The 14,710-nt window shown below is 36.1% G+C and overlaps 1 protein-coding gene across 1 annotated transcript in view; it reads left to right on the top strand.

Annotated features, from left to right (window-relative positions):
* Positions 1-12,943, top strand: part of LOC139760456 (uncharacterized) — a 220,372-nt gene extending 207,429 nt beyond the window's left edge. The window contains exon 6 of the mRNA XM_071683694.1: positions 4,977-12,943. Coding sequence (XP_071539795.1) covers positions 4,977-5,245 — 269 coding nt within the window. The 3' untranslated portion in view covers positions 5,246-12,943. The remainder of the gene's footprint in view (positions 1-4,976) is intronic.
* The last annotated feature ends 1,767 nt before the right edge of the window (positions 12,944-14,710 follow it).

The following is a 14,710-nucleotide window of genomic DNA, read 5'->3' as shown; positions in this document are numbered from 1 at the left end:
TCACAGATTTTGGGGAATTTATTCCTCAAATATGTGAATCCATGGCCAGCTTTATCCATACCTTTGTCGAAGTTCTTCATCAAGCCATGCTGAATGTGTGAAGGAGGTAGATAAATTTTCTTCAGTGGAGTCAGTGATGTTCATTTTGACTACACTTTCTTTAAATAATGATATTTCTTGTACTGGCTGTCCCATTCACAGAGGAAACAACAGAACTTTGTGTAACCAAGTTGCATTGACAACTTTTAGGTCACTATATACATTCCCCCTCAAGTCCCCATACTTAATTTTTTTCAAAAGAAGCTTCATGTTAGCATACGATTCCTTCATGTTTACTGCGTAAGCCAGAGGAACAGAGGGAACTTATTTCATTTTGGAGTAGAACTGCTTTCAAGCTTACTTTTGATGGTTCAGTAAACAAGCGACACTCATCTGTGTTATATTTGTGGTCAAGTGCCTTCATAACAGAATGAACATCATTGTGAAACACCAGACCATATTCAAGAGAGAAAAATTCTTTGAAAATGACATGAGGATCAAGATAAGAACAAACTAATGAGGATTCCAGAATTTTCACCTGGAATCCAAAAACTTGGCTTGTTTCTTAGACAATTTTGGATTGTGGATGAGATCATTGAGATCTCCTTGGCTCAATAAATGTGGTTCACTTGAAGAACAGCTTGCTTCAAATGTTGGATCTCTATTGCCCTTTACTTGATCTACTTTCCTGTCAACAGACTCATTGACACTCACTATCATGTTTCTTGGAGGTTCTGGCACAGGTGATTCCTGACTGTGAAGTAGTGGCCTCATAGCAGATGGTAAAGTAGGATGTTTAACAGTATGCTTGGATTTTGATATTATACCATTTATAATTGCCTGGCAGAAGTAGCAGTTGGAAGCATGATCTTTGGGTTCTTTCTAAACCATAGGAATTGCAAAAGGCATTTGGCAACTTTTATCCTGGTCACCCACTTTACAACCAAAGTAATGCTCAGAGCATTTTTTAATGTGTGTGAAAGAATGTTTTTGCGATATGAATGTCAGTTCACCACACATATAGCAGAAAGAATTTGGACTATTTGCACAGTTTCTCAGTATTATATAAGGGTGGATGGGCTGTTAGTACAACGCTCAAATACACAAAAGCACAATTTGTCAACAGAGTGGAAAAGACACTCCTTACACATTGAGTTCTTACCTGCAACTGACAGAGAACTGCTTCTCAGGAGTGGGCATTTCTAAATGTCCCAACATTTCCAGTTGTATTTCTGCAGGCCCATGGTAACTCATTTATCTAGGCATGTGCTTTCAAAAAGATGCTATTGCACTTCAAAAACAGTGAAAATAGCTATTTTAATTGTTTTTGTTTCAAATGCTCTGTAGAGCACTGGTGCATGTATGCTTTATGTAACTATGCAGTTATGCAGGAACAAAAAACTATGGATGATAGAGAAATTCTGCAAACATTTTTAGATTCAGCTTGCAAAAATACATAAGAAACATATTTTTTTCCATGGGACAAAATCTTTGTGTACCATTGTTATTTTGAAGGATTGTTGAATGTGCTTGATGATCGAGTGGCAGATGTAGGGTATTTGCGTAGGGATGGTATGCATGGTGAAAGAGTCTTGGAGAGTAGTTTGATGAAGAGAGAAGGGGTGTTCAAAGCCTTATGTAGGATAAGATTTGGCAAGGCAGCTCAAATGGAGGGTATTTCTGTTGAATTCATGAAGAAAGAGGTGACTGTGTTGTTGATTGGCTAGTTAGGAGTTTCACTTATTTATGGATCATGGTGAGGTGCGTGAGGATTGGCAGAATGCATGTATAGTGCCATTGTATGAAGGCAAGGGGATAAAGGTGAGTGTTCAGACTACAGAGGTATAGGCTTGTTGGATGTGTTATTTGAAGTGTGTGTGTGTGTGTGTGAGAAATTCTTAGAGAAACTGATGGATTTGTATGCAGCAAAAGAAAGTATATGAATAGTGTTGATAGAGATGTGTTTTGAAAGGTCTTAAGAGTATATATAGTGTGGGAGGAAACTGTTAGAAGAAGTGAGAAGTTTTTATCAAGAGTGTAAAATGTGTATGAGTACGAAGAGAGGAGAGTGAATGGTTCCAAGTGAAGGTTGGTGTGCAGCAGGGGTGTGTGACGTCACCATGGTTATTTAATTTGTTTATGGATGGAATGATGAGGGAGATATATGCAAAAATCTTGGAGAAGAGGGCAAATATGCAGGCTTTTGGGAAAGTGAATCTTTTGTATGCTAATGATTCTGCACTGGGTATGGATTCATGCGAGAACTGTAGAACCTTGTGACTGAGTTTAGAAGAGTGTGTGTAAAGATGAAGTTTAGAGTTGATGTGAAGAAAAGCAAGGTTATGAGGTTCAGAAGGGTAGAGGAACAGGTTAGTTGGAGTGTGAGTTTGAATGAAGAAAAATGGGAGGAAGTGAAGCATTTTAGATACCTAGGTATGGACATGGACTATTATAGATAAGACTGTGCATAGGAGGGTGGATGTGTTGGAAATGAAATGTTTTAGGACATGTGGTGTGAGGTGGTTTGATTAAGTTAGTAATGAAAGGGTAAGACAGATGTGTGGTAAAAAAAAAGTGTGATTGAGAGAGCTGAAGAGTGTGTGCTAAAATGGTATGGACAAATGGAGAGAATGAGTGAGGATAGGTTGACAAAGAGGATATATGTGTTAGAAGTGGAGGGAATAAGGAGAACATGGAGACTAAATTGGAGATGGAAGGATAGAATGAAAAAGGTTTTGAGTGATTGGGGCCTGAACATGAAGAAGGATGAAAGATGTGCATGGGATAGAGTGAATTGGAACAGTGTGGTATACTGGGGTTGATATGCTGTTGATAGAAAGAACCTGGGCATTTGAAGTGTCTGAGATAAACCATGGAAATGTCTGTGGGGCCTTGTTGAGGATAGGGAGTTATGGTTTCTGTGCATTACACATTACCACTAGAGAATGGATATGAGCAGTTGTGGCCTTTGTTTCCTGGCTCTACCTTGCTAATGTGGGAAACATCAATCATGTATGAAAGAATTCAAAGATTATCATATAACTAAGTATTTTTTGTCCACTACGTCCACTACAGTGCTGTCACTGTAATGACATGTAGAAGTTTGTGGGTATTTCAACACAGTGTGCTAAAAAGTGCAAGAATAAGGACTGAATGTAATATGAGTTGCCAGTTTGTGCATTTTATTTTATCTCTGCCAAATTCTTGATTACGTACTGTGTTTTATGATGTCGATTTTTTCCATAATTGTCATTCTTTAATACTTTATTCATAGCAGCAAAATAAAAAAAAAATCTGAATTACCAGCTGTACTCAGTTGGTTTTCAGCAGTGTTTTTAGGGTCAGATGGTTCCTGATACACTACCTCCACTTTTGCCAGTAAATCTTCTCTCGTGTCATTTTGGTCAACTTTTGATTTTGAATGAGTATAACTGTCCATATGATCCAAAAGACAGATAAAATCATTCAGGATCATATTTAACTGGTCCTCTTAAATCTAGCCAAAGGCCACAGTTTTCTTTCAAGCAATCTCATGAAAATGTCTCTTTGGCTTATACTGGAAGATGACTGACTGTGGGAGAAATTATTGTGCACTGCCACCTCAGCCACCACCCAAGCTTAGGGCATGGTCTTGAAACTGAGTTGTGAAAGGATGCCTAAATATCCATGTAGAGGTAATATTCTGCATAGATATTTATCTAGAGGTGTTAGGGAATTAAACAAACATTAAATGTGGTGAGCACTATGTTACAGCACTGTACAGTGTCTTGCCAGGTTTCATCGTAGTTACTCTTGGGTAACACTCCTCATCTCACTTAGGGTGGTGTCTGTCCTCTTTTGCTATTGTCTATATATCTGATCCCTTTGGGAACTCCCTCAGTGGGGTGGCTACAACAAAAGTCTCCATAACTGGTTAATTCCAGTACCACTTTTAGCCTTCAGTGCCCCTCCTTTAACAGACAATAGGGATAGGGCTATCCCAACTCCAGCACAGTGTTTCAGAGGTTTCTCCCCAACGTTCCTACCAACTACTTATACCTAATGTGTCTACCTAATGTTCCTGCCTAATGTTCATACCTATTACTTTTACCTGATGTTCTTGCCTAATGTTCGTACTTACTACTTCTATCTGTTGCTCCTGCCATTTTGCCAAAAGGCAGAGATAGTGCTTAACACTCACTGTAGGATAATGTAGAGTTACAAAAACGTTGAGTGAGTTAAGTGTCAAGTGTTATGTGTGACAGGAAGAGATTGCATAATTGTGGAGAGAAGGTTAGCAGTCCACGTATAGGTTAGGCAGATGGAAAAGACAGCTGCTTGGGTCAGGGGAGTACAGCTTGACAACCACTGAAGTGCTGGCTTACTTTGCAGCTGTCATTAACCCTTCCAGTATACATGCGGGTAGTACTGGTGATATACCTCCCTGATCGGTGGCTGCCTACCAGCTACAACTTATTTGTAACCTGAGCAATTATTGCATCTGGCTTGACTTCAGGTGAAGAAGGGTACCAGAGAGGTTATAGGAGATTCACAGTGACAAATACCCTTCATCAGGGGTGAAGATGGCTTACATCAATTATTGGTTGTCCTCTTGTTGTTGATGTTGAGGGTATGTTTCTTGGGCCATGCAAGCTCTCTTGCAGCAGCTGTGAATCCCCTTCTCCAACAGAGTAAGCAGGGCAGGAACTCATGTTTTGGAGAGTTCTTGTGATTTTTACTGCAAAGGTTACTCTTTTGATAAATCAACTTCATGTTTGCTACCTAATCTTAATCACAATGTAGACTGCAACACAGTTCTGTCAAAGGTTATGTTAACATGATTTGAGTGTATCTCAGAATTGATTTGACAGTTATAAGTATTGTGTGAATTAGTTCTAGAGTAGATAAATATTTTAAGAAACTGGCATGTCTTGGTAACAGAAATTCAATGGTTACAGGTATGATGATTAGCAATTCAATGATGGGAGGAAGGATGATGACACCCCAACAACCTCAGCCTGCTGTAGCCCCAGCTATGAATGGCAGTGCAGTGCCTTCTGCTATGATGCCAGGGATGATGCATGGTGCTGTGTTGCCAGGTGGAAGGATGCCTGTGGGTATGCCAGGGGCTGTACCTCACATGCCAGCCAATATGACTACAATGATGGGTATGGTGGCACAACAGCCAACAGGTGCTATGTCTATGCCTAGTAATTTGGGATTGTAACAGTCAGCTAGACAATAAAGGCAAAAGGTTATCTGAAGAAACTGAAATATAGTAATTTGAATGAATGATACTAGACAAACACAGAGTGAAGGAAAAACACAAGGTGTAAATAACATATTTTCAATAATTTAATAAACTTGTTCAGAATATGGTTAGCAAATTGACACATAGAGATATGTAGATGTTTGAAACAGTTATTTAAGATGGACAGATGAGTGGCCAACTGAAGTTGTATATTACAATATTTTCCAGCATGAGAGTGAAAATTTAATGCAAGAGCGATGTAGAAACTGTATTGTGATTCATATAATCTTTCTGATTTGGCATTAATGTGTTTAAGATAGGAGTATGTTTTGCTTCAGTATGATTCAGTTATGTGGACATTCATATAGTTTTTTCTTTTATACATGAAATATATATATATATTAATTTAGAGTTTATATTTTGTATATTTCATTCTTTTACAGTAATTAAGATCTGATTTCCAGTCTTTTAGTTGATGTATTAAAGGCACATTAGTAAACAGCATAGCACCCATTGTATTTAAAAGAAAGTGGTTACTAATATTTCTAACTGTCTCTTTACTTGAAGTGATTAAGGTTAACTACTCGTATCTGTTACAGCTTAACTTCACAAGTTCTATTCAGGTAATTTTCCCACAAATTAGTTTATGGAGTTGCATAAGATTAGGATATTGCAGGTTTGTGTTTACTGATTTTGGTGTTTGTTATATGAATTTTTAAATTTCTATTTAATCACTGTTTTGTTTTTCTTTTTAAGGATTTTTCATATTTATGATATGTATATGTATGAATTGTTTGATAAGCACTTAATAGTTTGAGAGTTCATGAAGATATCCTCTTTGGGGTTATGTAATTTACCACATACTAATTATTTTTTGGAGATTATGAAGAGAGATTGCTTTAAAGATCCATCATGTATCATAATAATATTTTCAAATTTTGCCCCATTTTTGGTTGAATTTTATGATGTGTACTTACGGCATTGCTGATTGGCCTAACATTCCTTAGCCTCATCATATAGTTTTTTGTGTTATGTAGCCACTGTATCTCTTTATATTCTTCGCTTATCACCTTAGCATTAAGTTTACATATTGCCTTTAATTATGCTCGTACTTTACCTATGGTGTGACTGTGCTTAAAAACGAAAAAAAAATTTAATATTAAGGAAACATTTTTATTCTGTTCTTGTTTCTATAAATTTGTCGTGAGATATTTGTTATTGATATTTTGGGTTGTCAGCATGGGTGCACTCTTGCAAATCAGGAATCTTTGGGACTGAGGCATTGCTGGATTTTAGGATTTCCCTTTATATTTTCAATTCAGTACACACTAAAAAATGGCACCAGCAGTTGCCATTTGCATGAAATTTTCAGAATTTTCCATCACAGAACCTGGTTGATTTCTGTATCAAGAATACTATTCCTAAGAAGAAAGGAACCCCATCCACAATATATTGGTGCCTTCGTATCTGTATTACTAAATTTAGCTGGCTTTTTTGTAAACATCTTGTACCTTTTTTTTTTTACATTATTTTTTTATATGCTTAAGTTGGACAGTATGTTACGTTGTTGACTATAATGTTCATGTGTACCCTTTTCTTCTGCAGAACAAGTTTTACACATGTCATCATTATCCTTAAAACTTATATCCTACCTCTTGTTTCCATCCAATTTTGTATTGTAATCTAACCAAGATGATATCTATATGCCAGTCTTTCCATTTGTATGATGCCTTACAACTCTATGTATATCATCATACCACTCTATACTCTTACCATTATCTTTAATGTCATCTCTTTTCAATGACTCCTCCTTACAAAATTTTCCATTGAAAGTGTTTTTTAACTACCATATATGTTAGATACATCAAAATCTATCTCATTCTTCTGAAATATGAATCTCAATTTCAATTACCTCTGACTGCATAGTCCAGGAGATGGGGCTTCATGAATGGAGGACTCTCTCCCATGCTGCACAGATCGGTAAACAAGGCAGCTTCCGTGGTTAGTTAATGATTGGATTACGGTCCATGGTAATACTTCCCTAAGGTAAAGCTTCATCAGTTGATGTAATATTTTCCTGTAGAATACTAGGTATTTAGGAGATATGTTCCTGGTCAGGAATTTTCAGGAACCTTTATGGGTTTTGGAAACTTGATAAGCTCAAAAATTTCAGATAAATACTAAACCTTAGAACACTATCACTCACCAAGTCTTGGACACCATGTGCAGTCTCTATTCTCGGTAACTAATATGATATACTTTAGTGTCATCATTTCCAAAAATTCTAACTTTTTCCCCACTCTTGATAACTGTAGCCACACTGGATGCACTTAGTCCATGTATGCAGCACATTTCAGTCAGACCATACCCTTATCATCTTCATGCCTTTGCACTGTATCAGGCTTCACCTCTAAATTCAGGTTCTTGAGATGCCTTTGTGTTCAAGGTGGAAAAACTTGTTGGTTTGTTGGCACTTAAATTGTCATGTAAAGTGCTAGGGCAATAACAAATGCAATAACATATGGTGCTGCTGCAGTTTTGTGCATATAGAGCAATTGTGCCAGAGAGACTTCAGTTAGATTGAGGAATACATGAGGAATGGACTGAAAGTGCGTCACTGCACATCTTAGATGGCGCTGGTGGCCGCCATGCAACTGTTAGTAGTGCAAGTGAGTATATTGAATGTTTCCATGCATGTGCCACTTGTAGTGAAGCATCTTTCATTATAACAAGGCAAATGGTATAACAGGGACATTCTGTACCATAAACACAGGCAGAGACAATTACCTGACAGACAGTATTAAGGATGGGTAAACAGAGATACTATCAAAATAATAGTCTGTCAGCTCAGTCACATTTATTTGTCCAGTTGGCACATATCCTCTCTTCTGACATTTGTGCATTCTAGTTTGTTAAAGTGAAACAAGAACTTCCACACTTATGAAATGGTTTCTTACATTTTCATCCTACACTCCAAGTTAATTTAAGTAAGACCATTGTCTGTTCAAAAATGTATTGTCATGCTGTGAACATCAAGGAATGCACATACATAAGTACTGAGGAACAGTCAGAAGACATTCGCTACACATGAATGGAGAACGATTGATAAGATGGAAATGAAAATAAGAGTGACATCAGTTCATATGGAGTTTACAAGGAGAGTGGATGATAGTATGACTATAGGGGTTGGTGTGGGAGGAAGCCTACCTGTGACGTGGGGAAGAATATAGGAAGGAGAGAAATGGTGGAAGAATGCATAGAATGGTATATGTGAGGGAGGCATGTAAGGTCAGGGATAAGTGGAGATTTGCTGTGGCCACTCCCATGATGGGAGTTCCTGGAGGGAATGGGCATTAAAGATATAGATAAAAAGATAGACGTTTCCTTGTCTTGTATTTTTCCCTTTCATTAACCTCTTTATATTTCAATTAAGGGCCCAGCTTTGATATAGAAGTTCATCCATGACTGGAGCCTCCATTGTAAAGCAAAAATATGTAAACAGAAGATCAAATAAACAATAGATATCTGAAAATTAGCTGGAAATAATGATAGGTTGATGTGTACATGATTCCCATTAATTTAGTCTTGAATCTGAATATGAAGGTAGTATTGATAGGCATGGGGTTTCATATTGGAAGGAAATGGCTTTGTCACTTGACATCATGACTGTGAACAAATTGAATAAATGCTTAATGACTATTGAAGAAAATGGTAAGCACACAATTTTTTTATATCATAAATAAGAAAGTGAAAGTTTGAATAATGCAAAAGTGACACATTTGGAGTCACTGACCTTCCACTTCATCATATTTATAACCAACAATAGGATGATAATCTTACATACTTTTGCAAATTTTTTTGACACATAATCGCCATTTCCTGGCATAGTGAGGTAGCGTGAAGAACAGATGACTGAGCCGTAGAGGGAAAGTCCTCACTTGGCTCCTTTCTGCATTACTTCTTTGGAAAATAAACAGGAGGGGAGAATTTCCAGCCCCCCGCTTCACCCCTTTTAGTCACCTTTTACGACACACAGGGAATACGTGGGAGGTATTCTTTCTCCCCTATCCCTAGGGATAACTTTTGCAAAATCAGTCTAGATAAATTCTCTGTTTTCAGTTGATAGCTATAAAACAAGACAGACCATGTCCTACTCCATGCCAAGTTCTTAGGGCTGAACCACGTAGATCAATTACATAAAATTCTCGTATATTTAAAAGTTCATGCATATTCATTTATCTCCTTTTTATGCTGAAGTAAATTTCAACCTGGTTCCCAGAAGTGTTTAACTATTCAGCAGGAAATAGAATTAGTAATGTGATCTCTTCTATTACATTTTTAATATCAAAAGTAGGTATCTTTCTAGATCTGGCACTCTAGATTCCTTGAAATCCTTATTGGATTTAGAAAAATGATGATTTACTTAAGAAATGCATAAGATATGTCAAAAATTGATCTCACAAATGACACATTTACTGACCAGACTAAGTCAATAAATAGCTAACATAATTTTTTATACAAAAATGATTGTAAATACCGACATACTGTATATAGTATCACTATCTGTATAAGGATTGAAGGTTGTTCTCTGAAACTTACAAATTTCTGGTGGAAAATAAAGCTGTTATTTTGGTATGGTTTTTATTTTGTAGATACTTTTTCTGTGTAAATTATGATATTGACAATACAAAATTTATTACTATGTGCTTTCTCGTTTTTTATTTTTGTGCACAGTTAAGTGTTCCTTGGGATTAGCTGCACAATGTAATGTCAAGTAATAAGCATATATGCAACATGAATATGTCTGTACTAGAGAGAAAGCCTTAGTTGCTCTGGGATGACTAGACATTATGGACACCTCTTACAATGCTGATGAAATACCATTATATTTGCATGACAGCAGATTAGTTTAATACTCAAATTTTTGTCATCTAAGTATGTGCAGGAGGATGAAAGGCATACATGGGATAGAGTGAATTGCAAAGATGTACACAAGGGTTAACATGCTCTCGGTGGTCTGTACCAGGGCATGTATAGTGTCTAGGATAAACCATGGAAAGGTCTGTGGAGCCTGGTTGTGGATTGAGAGATGTGGTTTTGATGCATTACAAATGATAGATAAAGTGTGAGTGGATGCAGCCTTTCTATGTTGCTGGTGCTACTTTGAATGCCAAAATTTCTTATCAAGTGTGAAAGAAAAAGAACATATATTTCACAGCATGGTCGTCAGCAGCTTTCTCAAGTTTTTATGATAATTAACCTTCTTTGCATTAAAAGAACACTGTGTGCTGTTTGCTGGTCTTTTTAAAGGCACCATATGAGGGGGAAAAATAATTGAAAAAAATTGTAAGTCTCATGCCTCAGAAAGGAGCATTATAGCTGTGAATGCTAGAGTATGGAGTGATAAACATGAAGTGGATGCTCTGAATACTAACACCACGTATACTATTTTTGATTGTTCCTGGAGTATTGTACTTTTCATCAATGAAAATAGCTGGTTCTATTGTGAACCCAGTTCATTAATTCTGGATTTGCTAGAGTGCACCTACAATTTGAACAAGGTCTGATGATTCAGGTGTTTATATCCTCTGTATGTCAATATATATATATATATATATATATATATATATATATATATATATATATATATATATATATATATATATATATATATATATATAGTAGATTTCAGATTGTCATGATTTTGTATTTCTTCTTTTAGTTGGGCATTTTGTGTGTCCATATCATTTTTGCTTGATGTGTAACTTTTCTTTCAACATAATGGGTTCAACTTTCATTTCAGTAATTAATTGCTTTGCAATGTAACTATGATTTATGTTTATAACTAATATGGTTTGCACAGCTTAGGTAAGAATTATGTATTCTTAAAGGAAAGACTTTGCGAGAATATATACAAAATTTTGTCTGTTTCTGACTTGGGAAATGGTTTTATTGAAAATTAAGCTAATATGTTGTAAAAGATTATTTGATGTCTGCCATTTTTTATTTTTTTATTTTTTTTCGGAAAATTTAAGAATGGTCACTTACCAGTACCGTGTGCTTTATAGTAAGTCTGGAGCTCACATATTATTAAAGTGAAATCTATTCCTGAAACTTCTCCCATTTCTAATAGGTCATTGTTATTAATGTGAAATTCAGATCCATTTAATATTTCAAAATTGGATATCTTTCTTCAGCAGATGTATTTTTCATGATTTCCTTACATATTCTTAGAATTTCTTACTGCTGAACTCTGGTGGCTCTTATTGCAAATGATTATTGAAATACTGCATGTATTAATCATGGAGAGACTAATTTAGTATTTTGAATTGTAAAGTGTACAGTATTTTTACTACTTTATTTGCAAAGGTAAAAAATGTTTTGTGCAGAAGTAATTGTTAAAACATTTCAAGTGTTAATTGTTGAACTTGGATTTAAAGAGACTGAATTGCATCTATCAATATGTGAATTATCAGCTTGTTTAAAATCTGAGGGGTTCCTATTTGATCACAAAACCATTAAGATGTCTTGAATTAATGATGCTTTAAAGACATACTGTACTACAGGAAACCTTAATATCTTGTGCTTCGTATGGCATTTCATATTTTTTGCCTTAAATTGTTTCCATTTTATGAAGCATAAGTTTCCTTCTCATTTAAAGCAGAAAATTAGATGCCACAGTGTTTAAGGTATTGATATAGTGGTGTTAAGTGATGAACTAAAAAAATTTGTAAGACACACAGGAAATGAGGATCTAGTATGGAAAAACTTTTCAAAGGATTTGATGTGTTGTGTTTACTGATGACAGCAGAAGGAACTGATATCACCGTGCTGAATAACAAAGGTAGGTTGAATATGGACAGGTAGGTGGTATTTTCTGCAAGGTCAAGTGCACTTTGTTGTAAATTCAAACTGTACAGTATAGGTTAAACTTGGATTGTTGTGAATTAGACGACATTGTAGAAACTAATCCCCTGGGATTGTGGCTCTTCCTCTAGTTACACAACAAGCCATATTGTTATGTAGATATTTTGATACATGCAATAATGCTTACTAACTCTAATGTACCTAGTTTCCTTGCTCAGCTACACTCTTGTATCATTCCAAGGTCACAGTACTGAGTTATGTGAAAGTTTTTGGGAAAAATGTTTTCAGTTGTGTATTTAAACTGCCAAGGAGAAAGCATCAGATTTTTGGATTATTCATGTAATTTCCAGGAACTTTGTTGTTTCTAAAGTGTAAAGACATCTCTTACTTAATGAGCAACTGCTTCTCTTCACGAATGTTTAAGAAGTATTACTCTCAATATTGCTTCTGGTTGTTGGGTGATGTAAAACTGTCTTCCTGTTGTAGGTTAGAACTGATGACTTTTTTGCCTCATTTGAAATAAATTATTCAAAAGAATGAATGAGAAGAATGTGTTAAGTTTGGATACAGGTGTACTGAAAAGCTGTTGATTAGTTCCTGCCATTTACTAAATATCACATGTATAATTTAGAAAGAATCATCATAAAATACTAAATTTAAGGAATGATTTTTAAAAAGATGTTTGCCTTTGACAATCATTTGTTTTTTATATGAATTACTTGGTTATGTGTGATTCCCCTGACTTGTATCTGTAAGTGTACTGGTTGTTATTAGCTATATGAAATATGAATTGTATATTTTTATAAATTTGTTTTATTTTTAATACTTTATTTTGTTAAACAAATGAAATATGAATATATATGTGTATATATATTATTATTATTATACAACCCCAAGAACTTTCCTATGGGGCTTCCAAAGCCTCAAGGCTACATGCCACTCATGATCAGAGAAAAGATGAACTCCTATGTAACAAAAAGGTCCTTGACATGAGTATTTATATTTTTCCAGCCCTTGACAAGGACACGTCCTTGCTGAGGGTGACCACATGCTTGCGGTGTAAGCACAAGTAGGTTAGGTCTGATAAAACCATTTCTTTTTTTTCATCTTTGCTATTTCCTGTATGGTAAGGAACAGGTGAAGAATGCCTTCATTTACTCACATACACTCTAGCTGCTGTGTATAATGTACTGAAACCAGAGCCTCTTATACACAGATACACAGCTAAACCCTACAGGCTATATCAAGATTTCTCTTGATTGCTACATATGCCCTTGTTCAACCCACTATTTACCACTATTTTGTGCTCTCCACACAGGTGAGTGAAGGGGCAATGGTCTTGTAAGCATTGAGGGCTTTGCGGAAAGAGAGTTTACTATCTGTGAAGGCTAAGATGTATATCTGATGGTATTGCATTTCCCAGTGGTGTTGTATGGATGTAAAGTGTGGGCTCTAGATGACAAAGTATGGAAGAGGGTGAACATGATTGAGATGAAATGTTTGAAGACAATTTATGGAGTAAGGAGGGTTAGTTGAGTAAGAAATAAAAGAGTAAGAGAGTGAGTTGTGCAAGTAAGTACAGTATGGTTGTGAGCTGAAGAGGATGCACTGAATTGGTTTGGACATATGGGGAAGGTAAATGACGAGAGGTTGACAAAGAGGGTATATGTGTCAGAAGTGGAGGGTATTGTAGTTGAATTTCTTAAGAAAGTTGTTGAATGTGTTGTTGATTGGATGGTAAGGATTTTCATTGTATGTATGGATCACAGTTAGATCCTCAAGGGTTGGCAGAATGCATTTATAATTCCAATGTGTAATGACAAGGAGGATAAAGGTGATGTTCAAACTACAGATGTGTAAGTTTATTGAGTTTACATGGTAAGTTGTATGGGAGGGTAGTGATTGAGAGGATGAAGGTATGTACAAAGCCTTAGACTGGAGAGGAAGAGTGTGATTTCAGAAGTGATAGAGGATGTGTGTATCACATCTTTGTTGTAGAGAATGTGAGAAATACTTAGAAAAATAGATGGATTTGTGTATGGCATTTATAGATTAGGAGAAGGCATGTGATAGGGTTGTTAGGGATTCCCTGTGTAAGGTCTTACAAATGTAGAGTGGGAGGAAAGCTGCTTGAAGCAGTGAGTAGTTTTCTTCAAAGATGTAATGCATGTGTACAAGTAGGAAGAGGATAAGGGTGAATGGTTCTAAGTGAAGTTTGGTCTGCAGCTGGGGTGTGTGATATCACTTGTGATTTTTTTAATTTGTTTAAGGATGGGCTGGTGAGGGAGTTAAATGCATGAGTTGTGAGAGGATTCATTGGAGACATCGACCATTTTGCAGTTCTTTTTGGAATAAGGATCAGGGAGAAGTTGAGTTATGATGCAAGGAAGAATGGAGAGGTAAAAGTGTTGCCTAGAGAGAGGATGAATTAGAATGTATGAAGGAGTCTGAAAGGAAAGTAGCTGAAAGTTTAGATGGAAGTGCAGTGAATGTAGGGATGCAGTCATGTGTGAAGGAGGTGTTTTAAAGTGTTCAGAGAAATAGGTTGTAGAATTAACTGTTGTATACTAGGTC

Source organism: Panulirus ornatus, chromosome 37, assembly GCF_036320965.1.
Source record: "Panulirus ornatus isolate Po-2019 chromosome 37, ASM3632096v1, whole genome shotgun sequence".
NCBI lineage: Eukaryota > Metazoa > Arthropoda > Malacostraca > Decapoda > Palinuridae > Panulirus > Panulirus ornatus.
Note: the sequence above shows the minus strand (reverse complement) of the source record. Positions and strands in the feature narration are given on the sequence as shown.